General features: G+C 34.4%; 3 protein-coding genes across 3 annotated transcripts; 1 reads left to right on the plus strand and 2 right to left on the minus strand.

Annotated features, from left to right (window-relative positions):
• Positions 1-599: 599 nt before the first annotated feature.
• Positions 600-1,131, minus strand: HELRODRAFT_88926 (hypothetical protein; the record flags this gene model as incomplete). The annotated part of the gene is made up of 3 exons (XM_009030293.1): positions 600-652; positions 788-848; positions 982-1,131. The coding sequence occupies 3 exons, from the start codon at positions 1,129-1,131 to the stop codon at positions 600-602; spliced, it is 264 nt and encodes an 87-aa protein (XP_009028541.1).
• A 590-nt stretch (positions 1,132-1,721) lies between these two features.
• HELRODRAFT_194120 (hypothetical protein) lies at positions 1,722-7,178 on the plus strand. Its single transcript, XM_009030330.1, has 13 exons — positions 1,722-1,744; positions 1,814-1,911; positions 2,013-2,091; positions 2,321-2,422; positions 2,620-2,729; positions 2,913-2,974; positions 3,196-3,262; positions 3,383-3,699; positions 3,967-4,929; positions 5,062-5,123; positions 5,281-5,340; positions 5,642-6,356; positions 6,383-7,178. The coding sequence occupies exons 1-12, from the start codon at positions 1,742-1,744 to the stop codon at positions 5,969-5,971; spliced, it is 2,253 nt and encodes a 750-aa protein (XP_009028578.1). The 5' UTR covers positions 1,722-1,741; the 3' UTR covers positions 5,972-6,356; positions 6,383-7,178.
• Positions 7,179-7,375: 197 nt separating this feature from the next.
• On the minus strand, positions 7,376-9,881 carry HELRODRAFT_181046 (hypothetical protein; the record flags this gene model as incomplete). The annotated part of the gene is made up of 5 exons (XM_009030331.1): positions 7,376-7,410; positions 7,531-8,430; positions 8,495-8,874; positions 8,934-9,085; positions 9,756-9,881. The coding sequence occupies 5 exons, from the start codon at positions 9,879-9,881 to the stop codon at positions 7,376-7,378; spliced, it is 1,593 nt and encodes a 530-aa protein (XP_009028579.1).
• Positions 9,882-14,079: the final 4,198 nt, after the last annotated feature.

Consider the following 14,079-nt stretch of genomic DNA (forward strand, 5'->3'; position numbering starts at 1 on the left):
TTCATTCACTCGTTCATACAAAAAACTCTTCTTGGCGAACGATGAATAATACAAGCCAGGAGCAGACGTGCGCTAAGCTAAATAACAACAGCACTTATGAAGGCATCCATAATTTTAACCGCGCAAGCAAGAAGTCTTCACCGTGTACTTGGATGAAATTTTCGTTCTATCTATTCTGAGATGAGAAGGAAAGCATAAAATATGCACAAGCTCTTCAAAACTTCATTATTTAAAATAAAGAGAATAACAACGAATATATTTTTTCAGTTGAAGAAATAATTTAATTTTTTTTCACAAATAAAAACCAACGTGTCTCTACATATATATTTATTCATTTATTCCCTGTCATAAGACTTCAAATATATAGGTGTAGACAACTTTTTTATCTCTTCTTGCTTTTTCGAACTTTTTTTCTTTGAGACAGATGGCAGGATGGTTTGGGGCAGATTGACCTGTACAAATCAATCACTCAATATTAAATATTTAAATATAAAATATTTAAATGTAAAATGAGATTTTTGGCAATTGAACACTAATTGACGGTTTATTTATTAAAGAACTTTTCGACAAAATCAAAACCAAAAACTAACATCAATGAATCAACAGCAAAGAAAACTAACTGGTCTTGGATATGGAGTTTTGTAGTGCAAGGCTGTGGTGTTTAGTTTAAAAGTTAAGAAAATATAATGCAAATTAATTAATTACAAACTAAATTAATTAAATCATCAAATTTTGGTGTATATTTTTCACAAAATCAATTAATTCACAAATTATTAAACATACTAACCAATCTCAATTCTGGCTTCTGCCTCATTTATGTGCTCTTTGATCAATTCCTGGTCAGTTAACTGTAAAAAATAATTACAGTGTAATTAATTACAGTGTAATTAATTAGTGTAATTATTACACTAATAAAAATGCCCAATCACACCAAGACATCAAAAATTTAAGAATATTACAGATAATTAAATATAAAATTACATTTTTGTTTTTTCTGAACAGAGTACGGGCTTCATTTTTAATGTATTGTCTTTCGTATTCTGTCTTTGTTGGGTCCACCGCTTGCCAAGTTTTTGAGAGATTTATTGCTCTACGGTAGAGAGGTAACACTTGCGATCTTAAGCCAGACATTTTCAGTAAATTGTAGACCATGAATTAATTAACAATATTTATTTATTTAAATTTATTATTAATAATATTTAATAAAGAAATTTATTAAGCAGTTAGAATCTAACTGTTAGATAAAATAAAAAATATTTTAAAGTTTTAGTTGGGAAGCTGACTGAATTAATTAAAATTTGAATTAGGTATAGTTAGTTAATAGAAATAAAATTCACATAAAGAAAACATTATTAGTTTCTTATATTTTTATTTTTGGTCATTGTTGGCTTTTATTAGTTCCCAGAAATTAGTACTTCCCTAAAAATTTACACAACTTTCAGGCACCGTGAAAAACAGTGAGCGAAAAATGATGAAAATCAACATTGACGTGAAATTTTTGAATTAACGTCTCTTTTTTGTTTTGCAATCAACGCTTTTTTTATTAAATTTAACAAAGTTATTTAATTAAAAAACAATGCAAATTTTTATTAGTTAAGATTTTATTATTTTCATTAAATTATAAAATTTTTGAACAAAACACAACACCGCATAATTAAATCATGTAACGATCTTGATTTAAACTTGTTTTTAATTTTTAAAGTTTTCAATTGCAAAGTTCAGAAGATGATCGGATGATTTGATGGTCGGTATTCATCTCAGATTTTACATAAATTTCATAATCAATCATTTTTCATCATTTTGTAACCCACAGAAAAGAAATATGATGGCCCCCAGTCCCAAATGTGTCGGCCAGGAATTCGTCAGGCAGTACTACACAATGCTTAACGAAGCTCCGGAATATATGCACAGGTAGGTAAGGTACCGTCAGACGGTTTTACTCATTAATCACGTGATTTGATTAATGCACTATGAAGTAACTTGATATTCATCTTGTCTTATTTTTCCCCCAGGTTCTACAGCCATGATTCGAGCTTGATACATGGGGGTCTTGAAAAGATGGATGAAAGTTATGTTGTGCACGGACAGACAGTTAGTTAAAATTAAAAGTTTATTAAATTTCCTTACTTTTATTACCTGATTTACCTTAAAATTTATTTTAACTTTTATTTCAACATTATTGAATTGAACTTGAAATAGACTAATATTTCTTTTCATCATGACTTTATTATTATTATTATATTAATATTTGTGCATCATGGTTTGACACCTATTTATTATCCTTCATTATAATACAGACCTAACTTTTTATGATTTCCAGAACATTCACAAGAAGATAATGTCACTGAACTTTCGGGATTGTCACGCAAGAATCAGGCAGGTAGATAGCCTCGGAACTGTCGATGATGCCGTTGTCGTTCAGGTGGGCTCATTTTTTTTCTTTATAATATTTTCTAAATTAAAAATGAAATAATAAATGTTAAAACATGATGTGAAATAGATAATAATGTAAAATGGATTTGAATGACTCTAAATGGTCTTGATGATTTGATGATTCTAAATGACATTAAATGATATTACATTACATTATACTACATTACATTAAATGATATCATTAAGGTATCAGGTGAGTTATCAAATAATGGCCAGTTAATGAGGAAATTTATGCAAACATTCATCCTCGTGCCACAATCTCCTAAAAAGTACTATGTTCATAATGACATTTTCAGGTTTGTATGTGTGTTCCTGTCTCTCTCTTTGTGATTATGTGTTTGTACGTGTGTTCTTGTCTCTCTTTGTGAGTATGTGTTTGTATGTGTGTGTAGTCCTGTGTATGCCTTTGTTTAATGAATGATATTAATAATTATTTATTTATTATTATTAATTATTAGTTGTATTTTTGTTGGTTGTAGGTACCAAGATGAGGTTTTCATTGAGGAAGCTCCCACTGTTCAACACATCCAGCAGAGGACTGGTTAGTAAATTAGCTAAATTAATTAAATTAAATTAAATTAAATTAATTGCTTAGTTAAGTCAGTCATAATAATTTTTGTAATATTGTCACGGTCTAATTGATTGTTTCGTTGATAAATGAATAGGAATGATTTGGATGAATGATAATTTGGATGAATTTAAACTATTCACATTACCCATGTTACCCTGCTATATTATAATCTTTGGTCATTCTGAATTTAGAAACCAGCTGCTACCAGACGAGTCCACTGCAGCAACAGTCGCCACTAAATGGACAGAGTAATATTGGGTAATCAGAAAAATATTTGAATAATTAACATTATTTTATCAGTATCAATGTATAGCCATTAACATAATTTATTCACTGATGATAAACTTACTCATCAGCAATTTTCTTGTTACATTTTAGCTGCGGACATCAGCAACTTTTGGTTCAGCAGCAGCAGCAACTACAACATCAGCAACTTCAACAGCAACAACTTCAGCAACTTTCTCCATATCAGCAGCATCTCAACAAAATCCCCTCACAGCCTGTCTTCCAATCTTGCCAACAGGTCGAAATGTTAATGTCGCCACCCATAACGACAGCAGTAACGTCAACGACGACGATGATGTTGCAGCAGCAACAGCAGCCACAGTCTCCACACATGAAATGTCTTTCTTTAGCTAGTAGTGACATTTCAAAGGAGTGTAATTATAATGTTAGATCTCAGACTGAATATGATGGTTGGGATATTTTTTATTTTCCTTCTTTCTTTCTTTCTCTCTCTCTCGTTTTTTTTAAAAAATTATTCCACGAATTTGTTTTTCTTCTTAATAATGAAAGTGTGATTTATATTTATTCTTCAAATTTTTTGACGCGCTGTCATGTTCCATTTTACTCAGCTTGTCACCACACACACCTCATCTGCCATTGAAATTTGTAGAATTTAAAAAAAATTTACAATTCACATTTTGCATCCAACCTGTGTCAAAACCAACCAACCAACACAGGACTGGCTGCTGACATTATGACATCAATTCCCATGGCGACAGTAACAATGGCATCATCAACCGCAACGACAACTTTGGTGCTAGCCTCAACCGCGACAGCTACGATGCTACCAATGTCGACACCGGCAATGACTACGTCATCATCCGTAGCATCAACAGTCTCTGAGACCAACAGCATTGGTCTAGCAACAGCAATGACATCAACACGGCTGGGATCAGTAACTGCAGCAACGACTACATCAACATCCCTTGCCAGTCAAGATAGGAATAATGAACACGTCGTCAAAATTATCAAGACCACAACAACGTCGCCATCATCAACGACACCGACGACAATTTTAGGGACATTGCAGCCAACAGCAACAACAACAACACCAATGATCTCAGCAACAACATCAATGACGGCCGCCACAATATCAGCAGTGGCAACTTCAACAGCCTCAAGAGACGAGGAAATGAATAGGAAGAACCATCTGTCCTGGGCCGAACTGGCGAGCAAGAAGAACGAGGATATGGATGTCATGGATACTACCACTACTACCACTTTCGTCGCATACAACAATCTGAGACAGCAGCAACAACATTACAACTCAACAGGCAGCAAACAGGAAGGTGCGCCAATGATCAAACCGTTGACTGCAGCTACCTCACATCCAGTGATGACATCAACGGTGCCAGTAACCACAACAACAATTCAGTCTACTGCTCCTTGCACATTAATGCCAACGTCAACAATGACATCATCAGCAACAACAACAATAGCAGCCAATCAGCAATTTTTATCGACTGTTCATGCAACAGCAGCAGCAGCAACAACAACAACAATGATGATGACGTCAACAACAGCTACAGCAGCAACTTCACATCACGTGACTCCAACGAGACCGGCTGGATATGATCAGCTGTTTGTTGGAAACCTGCCGAATGACATCAGCAAGCAGCAGTTGCATGACTTTTTCAGCAGTTAGTACTTTTTGGTTTCTTTCAGAATTTTCTACCATTTGTTCATTCATTCATTTTATTCATTTATTTGTTCTTTCATTTATTCATTCGTTCATTCTATTCGTTATTGTTTTCCAATTATTTTTCCTCCAGAGTTTGGATCCGTGATTGAAGTGAGGATCAGTAAGAAGACTGTTCATAACCGAGATGTTCCCGTGAGTCAGTCACTCACTCTCTCGTTCATTCATTCATTCATTCATTCATTCATTCATTCATTCATTCATTCATTTATTCATTCATTCATTTATTCATTCATTCATTCATTCATTCCCCTATTTCATCCATTCATCGTTTCATTTTCGTTGTTTGCAGAATTTTGGGTTCGTGACGTTTGAGAGTGCTGACGTGGCGTGGAAGGTCCTCCAATCAAAAGTCGGTCGCGTTTAATTATTTCAGGGCCAGGGTGTATTTAAAAAAAACCCGTCAGCCATTGCAATTTTAACCACACACATGCACCAATGTGCCACTAATTAACCACACATGCACCATTATACCACCTACACACCACCCACATACCATCCATTGATGGCCCACTAGTATGCCACCCACCTACACACCACTCACATGTCATTGATGGCCCACTGATATGCCACCCACCTACACACCACCCACATGCTATTGTTGGCCCACTGATATTCCACCCACCTACACACCACCCACTCATTCACTGCAGCCACTCTACCTGGACAATGGTCATCGCCTGAACGTCGAGGAGAAGCGAAGTGACCAGACGAGATCCGGCGGTAACGGGGGGAGTGCCGGGAAGACCAACCCTCCCATGCAGCAGATGAGGTACTCCCAGCAGCAGTCACCTCCCGGCAAGGAATGGTGGGGTGGTCGCAATAATAAGTCCACCGGTTATTCGAGAGGAGGCGGAGGGGGGTCAGGAGCAGGAGGGGGTGGTGGTGGTCATAGTAAAGGTGGCGGCGGTGTCGGAGGTGGTGGTGGAAGTTACTCGTCGAGCTCGGGTTCAAATGCAGCAAAGTTCAAATCTAGTAGTTAGAGGCTTGAGGAGAAGAAATTGGAAAATTTCAAGAATGAGGATTCTGTTTTTTTTCTGTGTGCGTGCATGTGTGCGTGCTCGGTTTTTGTTTTCATGGCGTGTTTTTTTTGTTGTATTTTTGTTTTAGCATTCCTTATTCCTGTGCCTTTGATTCGATTTATTTTTATTTTTTATGCCATTAATGTTGTTGCTAGTATTTCGGATGTCTTTGTTTTCCTACTAACGTTTTTAGGCCAAATGTTGTTAACTGGTAGCAGTGATAATATACATTTTAATGGTATTTACTCTACAATTAACCGGTTTTATGTCTGTGTATTATACTGTTTTGTTTGTTTCTGTACGTGTATGTATGCGTGCGTGTATGTGTGTGTATATTTTTGTATGCGTGTGTGTGTTTCTGTGTGTGTTTCTGTGTGTGTGTTTGTGTGTGTGTGCGTATTCATACTATTTGATTCTAACTCTTCTAAGAAGTGCATTGTTATTTAAATATTCGTTTGTTAGTTTTTATTAGTATTATCTATATACACATGGTTATATTTGCATTTATTATACAATAAATAATTTGCTCAAAAAACTTGTGATTGTGCTGTGTAATATAATACGCGCGTATTTACTGATTAATACCTTCAAATTAATGTATAAATACTTGAAATACACATAACACACACGCACATAACACACACACATAAATTATACACGCGCACACACATAACACACACACATAGAAATTATACATAATGCAAAAACTCAGCTATCTGATGTTATTTTATCAAACCTTTATTGGTGATACCCGTGTTGTTGTTTACTGGCATTCGATACTAGGATATATTCATTCGTATACATATTAATGTGTGTGTGCGTGCGTGCGTGCATTTGTATGTGTGTGCGTGTGTGTGTGTGGGATAATTTAATTTTCAAGTGAGATTTAACGTGAGATTTATCAGTAATAATAAATAATATTCTTCTATTGACTGGAATTAATTTCTATTTTTATTGAAATGTCTAGAGATGTGTTTGTGTGTGTGCGTGCGTGCGTGTGTGTGTGTAGTTTTATTTTTTTACGTAATAATTAACTGCAAATGGCAATCTTCAAACTTATTTAATCTTATTTAATTGCATATTATCTGAAATAAATGTTTCACTATTGACTAAACAGGACTATGTATTAGCGCTAATAATGTACAAGGGAAATACCTCTGTGAAATTGAAGTTAAGAGGTTCTCGCGTGAAAAAAATGTTCTTCATCCAAGAGAAAGTCATTCATTCATTCATTCATTCATTCTTCCTCTCATCCATTCATTCATTTTTCGTTCATTCATTCATTTTTTCGTTCATTCATTCATTCTTTGTTCATTTGTTATTCGATCTTTCTTTCTTTTTATTCCTTCTTTCCTTCTTGTCACATTATACGTCACTCATGGCTATGTCATATCTGACGCCTGCAAATGGAAATTTATAGCGCTACATGTTTATGGCTACATCAATCAAAATGTGTGGCTTGGTGTTGGAGAATTATTTGGATATGAAAATTAAATATCGAATTCATACGGGGAAGATACCTTCGTATATATTGGAAGTAGGTCTGCCCGGTTGGGCACTACTCGTCGCGTCGAATGGTGGGTTAGCATTCGTCGTTGAGTATTGTGTCAAGTGTGTGCTCGTTTGCGCCGGATTGTTGTCGCTTTCAAGTGATTTGTCTGTACTTCCGGATTCCATCGCCACCTCCCAAGGAGTTTTGAAGGTTTGTTTGGCGTTCTTTATGAGGAAATTTAACCTGTTGACCGGAATCTGACCGTCGTTTTCTTTGTTGATGACCCCGTAGCCGATGTTTGCTGTGCAGTCGTCGTCGCTGTATCTTTTGTTGCTTTGGTGTTTTATGTTGATTTTGGCCATTACGTTTTTTTGTTGTTTGTCTTTTAAGATGTCGTTTGTGCTGTCGTCTGTCTGCTGCTGCTGCTGTTGTTCATCTTCGACCGTCTGATCACCGCCACCAACTGTCCACGATTCAGCTTTGGCTTGTCGTTTCGCAAACAGCTTGCCTCCTTTGCCTTTCATACTTTTTAAGTCGTCTGCCAGACTGAAACATATTTGTGGAGAGACGTTTGTGTGGGTGGTCTTGCGTTGCTGCAACCTCATCAGCTCGATCTCCTCGTTGCTCATCGCGTTCAGACGTTCTTCTGTCGATTCTGTCGGCAGCTTCGGGACCATGACGACCTTTTTGTTGAGATCATCTAAGCTGGATATGACATGTTCTTCACTTTCTTCGTTGTCCGAACTACCTGTCGTGTATTTTGAAGCTCTTTCTTTGGCCTTTAAAAACATTTTGTGACCTTTCGAGTTGAAATTGATCGGTGCCACAACAGAGAGGGCCACCTTTCTCGCCATTTGAACCTGCTCCTCCAGCGTCGGGTATTTGTTGACTGGGTCGTGATAAAATGTCGAGTCGGAAAAGGTTTTTTCTGAAAATGTTATCAAATTGATATTTTTTATTATAAAAAAGGCTAAAGCAGCTTAAGAACTAACTTGATGTGTCTGGAAGGTTGGACGGTTGATCAATGGCTGTGGAGGACTTCTCTCCGAAATTGACTGCCGTCTTCCTTCCTCCATCGTCGACTACTTTGCTGTGGACGCTGCCAACGTAAACCTTCGTCGGCTCGGCAGACTTTTTGATGGGTGGTGGTTGACTCACGAAAGACAAATCCATAGTGGATTTGATAGGTTCAACATTTTCTTGAATCTTTAAAGGTATCGTCATGACTTCATCTTTTGGTGGAACATAACTTTCCGCTAATGTCTGGTTTGCTCTCTGCCTTTCAGCAATTTCGCTTTTCTTGGGTAGAAAATTTGTTGATCTTTTAATCACAGGTTGCTGATTAGTTGGCACTGGATTCGAACCTTTTTTCCTGCAATTACAATAGCTGTTTTATTTTAAAATTAAATCTAAAAAAAAATATTAAACAACCTTTTAACCGAAAGAACAAGTGGCTGACTAGCTGAATCGATAAGATTGAGAGCCTGCGTGCAGTTGAACCCGGCACAACTTCTGTTGTTGACCTCGATGAGGATGTCGTTCTCCTTCAAACCTGATTCACATGCTTTTCCGCCTGGTCGTAACTGAGTTTGGCGTCACCAACATCGTCACAGCATGTTGCTAACATCACAGCATGTTGACAACATCCCAACATGTTGACAACATCACGATATGTTTTTATCATTGATGCTGACTATGTTAATTATTACATTCAATTTCATCATTTGTTAAGTCCGGAAAAGAGCCCTTGCATCAATTTTTAGATTTTGAGAGAGAGAAAGAGAGAAAAAGAGAAAAAGAGGGAAAAAGAAAAGAGAAAGTTACTATACTATAACTCCCACAAGTTAAATTAAAAAACTATGCCAAAGAAATCATTTTAGTAGTAATGTTGCATACATTAAATACAAATTACATACAAATTGCATACTTTTGCATACATTTACACACAAAGTACATATAAATTACATACAAAAGAGGTGCCTTACATATAAATTACATATAGTTGCATACAAATTACACACTTTTACATACAAATCACATACAAACTACATACAAATTAAACACTTTTAAATACAAATCGTATACCTTACATACAAATAATACACTTTCACATACAAATCACATATCTCACATACAAATTACACACTCTCACATACTAATCACATATTTCACATACAAATTACACACTTTTACATACAAACTACAGATTCAACATACAAATTCGATTCTTTTCTTTTTTTAAAAAATACAAACTTTGCTTATTACAAGACTGTTATCCATCAGTTTTTGGACTAGCCTAAATCCATAGGGTGGAGGGGAATCGATAACGACATCTAATGTATCGTATTCAATAGCCGGTCGGTTCTGTGGATGGTACATCTTTTTTTGTATTGTTAGTTTTTTTCTTTTTTTTTCAGTTTTTTTGTTGTAATGTTGTTGTTGCTGCCGCTGTTGTTGTTGTTGCTGTTGTTGTTGCTGTTGTTGTAATGTTGCTGTTGCTGTTGTTGTAATGTTGTTGTTGTTAATGTTGTTGTTGTTGTTGTTGAGGATACAGTTTAGATATCCGATATACAAAAATTGCGGTTTAACTTGAAACAACTAAAAATGTAAACATCGTAATTATTACATTACAACGTTAAACTTGGCCTATTGACTAGATGTTAAACAAAACATACAGTGAAAACAAATAGGATTTGCTGATGTTTTGGATGAAAACAACAAAACATACATACATACATACATACATACATACATACATACATACATACATACATACATACATACATACATACATACATACATACATACATACATACATACATACATACATACATACATACAAAGTTCTGCTTTGAAGCTTGCTTGCTTGCTATAAACTAGTAACAAAAACAACAACAGCTACTGATGCTATTAGTGCAACGATATCTATATAATATCTTTTTCTATAACAAGACTAAGACTGTATGCGTGTATGTATGTATGTTTTTGTGTATGTATATATGTTTGTGTGTATGTGTGTATGTGGGTGTATATTTGTATATACATACTGTGCGCAACTATTTGTATATACAATAGGCATAAGTTTGTTTATATGCATTTAAGCATGTGTTTAATTAAAACTATGAAATTAATTTTGTATACCTAAAGATATTTGTTTTATTACGTTTGTTGTTTGTATAAGTTTGTATATATTGTAATTTTGTATACAACTTTTGTATATGTGATTGTATATTATTAATAATATTTTCACGGACGAAAAATACACACACATTTTGGTATTCAGCGATCCGGCCAAGAGTCTTACAACATTTTGCACGCAAACCACCATCCTCTCCGTACATATGTTACTCAAATTTTTTGCTCCACTACGTGTAGTAAGAATGCAATAAAAATAAGATGGGCACATACACACACACACTCACACACACACACACACACATATATATATACTCACACATACACCTATATATTTACACACATTCACAAATACATACATCTATTTAAACTTACACATATACAAACGTGCATATTATAAACACACAGATACACACACACACAAACAAACACACACACACATACATAATTCATGCTAGGGTTTCAGAAGGGATGATGTATGGAGTTGGTTTATTACCATAAACATGTGATGTTCTTGCTTTTTTCCATATTAATATTTATGCAATTTATTATTATTATTTTGTAGTTGCTATACTAATAATATCATTAATTATTAATTATTTATGTTATTGTTGTTGTTGTTGTTGTTGTTATTGTTGTTATTGTTGTTTTGTTTTTTGCTTTTCTGTTCATGCCGATGAATTAATCAATCAGTCAATATTCGTCTGAGCGCAATTCATTATAACTCACTGCTTGAGATGAATGAGCAAAAGAACGAACGAACGAACGAACGAATGAATGGATGGATGAACGAACGAACAAACGAAAAAACAAATGAATAAATGAATGAATGAATGAACGAATGAATAAAGAAATGAATTAATAAACTGGAAACAAGCAAGGGTAACGTTATGTAGTCACCGTTCTTGGTAAGGATTATTCACACACACTCATACACAAACATTCACACACACATACACACACACACTCACAACAAAACATACATAAACAGTAAATGAACAAAAAAAATGGCACCTTTTCTTTTTCAATTTTCCTCATGACGTCATAAGAACTCTAGTGACGTCAGAAATGACGTAACGATAAGATGTGTCATGGATGGATGGATGGATGGATGGATGGATGGATGGATGGATGGATGGATGGATGGATGAATGGATAGATGGATGGATGGATATATGGATGGATGAATGGATGGATGGAAGAAATAAAGGAAGGAAGGAAGGAGGGAAAGAAAGAAGAAAAGTATACACACGTCATATACAGATGTTCCTATCTAAGTCTCTACAAATTGTCTGTCAACTTTTGTAGTCGTATCTCTGCTATTCTTCTCTCTCTCTCTCTCTCTCTCTTTTCTTCTTTATCCAGTTCCCTCTTCTCTCTCTTTCTTTACTATCTCTTCTTTGCCTGCCGCTGTCTTTTTCAGTGTATCTTTTCGTGAAAGATAACTTATCTCTATATTTTACTCTCATCTTCTATCTCTCTCTCTCTCTCTCCCTATCATTCTCTCTCTCTCTCTCTCTCTCGTTCATTGAAAAAAGAGTTAGAAAAAGAAGTCTTTGCATTTAAATTCATTGGAAATGAACTTGAAAAATTACTCTACCAACGAAGTCATAACATTAAGGAAGTTTAGTGACATCTATCTTTTATTGCGAAATTAAATTTACATCCAATCAATTTGAAATCTCACACATTCGATCATTCGTTCGTTCATTCATTCGTTCATTCATTCATTAATTCATTCGTTCGTTCGTTAATTTTTTTTTCTATCTCTCTTACTTTTTTCTCTTTTTATCTCTTTCTTTCTCTGGTAATTATTTTCTTAATACTTAGTTTTATTATAATGATGAATAATTGTTTACTAACTAATTGACTGTCAGTCTACAAGGGGTATCACCACACCACATCACAGACAGACGCACCACAGACACACTTCACGTGCCACACACACACACACACACACACACACACGCGCGCGCAAACACACACGCAAACACACATTACATTTTTATTTCAAACATTTGAAGTCACCCGAGTAAGGTATGGAATTGCGAATAAAAAATTTTATGTTTCTATCCTATTTTTTCAATCTCTCATTCCCTCATTCTTTCTTACTTCTTTTCCCCTCTCTTTCTCTCTCTTTTTCTCTCTCTTTTTCTCTGTCTTTTCCTCTCTTTTCCACCTTTCGTCTCGTGATTACATGAAATTTAGATGATAATCACGGGTCTGCATCCATTTTATATGGTGATGAATGTATGTTGGATAGTATATCTTTATTTTTTCTCTTTCTCATTCTTTCTTTCCCTCTTCTTCTTTTTCTCTTTCTCTCTCTTTCTCTTTATTTTTCTCCTTCTTTTTCCCTTTCCCATATGGACATATTCATACCTACTTACACACACACACATGCATATATACATACATACATACGTACGAACATACATACATACATATATACATATATACAGACAAACAAACAAACCTACATACATACATACAAACATACATACAAACAAGCATACAAACAAGCAGACATACATGTATACAAGATTGCAAATACAGCACAGCGCGCGTTTTGGGCCTTGACGATAAGACACAGTCGAATTCTTCAACACTATTAGTAATTATTATTTTTGTTTTTTTTTTAATAAACAACAACAATAATAATAATAATAATAATAATAATAACAATAATTTAGAAATGACCTTGGCAAATATGGCATCAACATAGCAAGCAATTATTTTCTTTCGTCTGTTTGCTGTTTCTGGCCTAAAATAATGAGAATAATAATCAATAAATTGAAAAAAAAATAATAATAGTTATTGTTATTATTATTATAAAAAAATATTAATAATAAAATAAAATAAAAACAATACAAATAAAGGATTGCTTTAATTTTTTAATTGTTTGTCATCATTCTATTCATCTGTTTCATAGTGGTAAGTAAGAATTTTTAAAATAATAACAAAGAATATTATTAATAATTTATAAATGTAATGGTAAATTATATTACAATTCGTAACACTAAAAATTGTAAAATAATATTAATATACTCACAAGACACACACACACACACACACACACACACACACACATGTTTCAATGTTTCACACATGTTACTACAATAATTAAATCACGTGTCAGTATATTTTACACATAACTTTTACACATAACTTTTTTGCAAAAGTAATTAAATTTCTTAATTGCTAATTATCATGATTGAGTTATTAATTACTTACCGTCTAAATACTGCTAATTTTATAAGTATATGAATATAATGATGACGATGATGACGATGACGATGATGACGCTAATATAATTTGTGCAAGATTCTTTAGATTATTTTTCCGTGCTCAAGCGAGAAAAGACAACACGCATATGCTTTATCTAATGGCCAATATTTGAGAAGACGATTGTTGCGATGATGATGATGATGACGATGATGGT

Source organism: Helobdella robusta, assembly GCF_000326865.2.
Source record: "Helobdella robusta unplaced genomic scaffold HELROscaffold_67, whole genome shotgun sequence".
Classification (NCBI taxonomy): Eukaryota; Metazoa; Annelida; class Clitellata; order Rhynchobdellida; family Glossiphoniidae; genus Helobdella; species Helobdella robusta.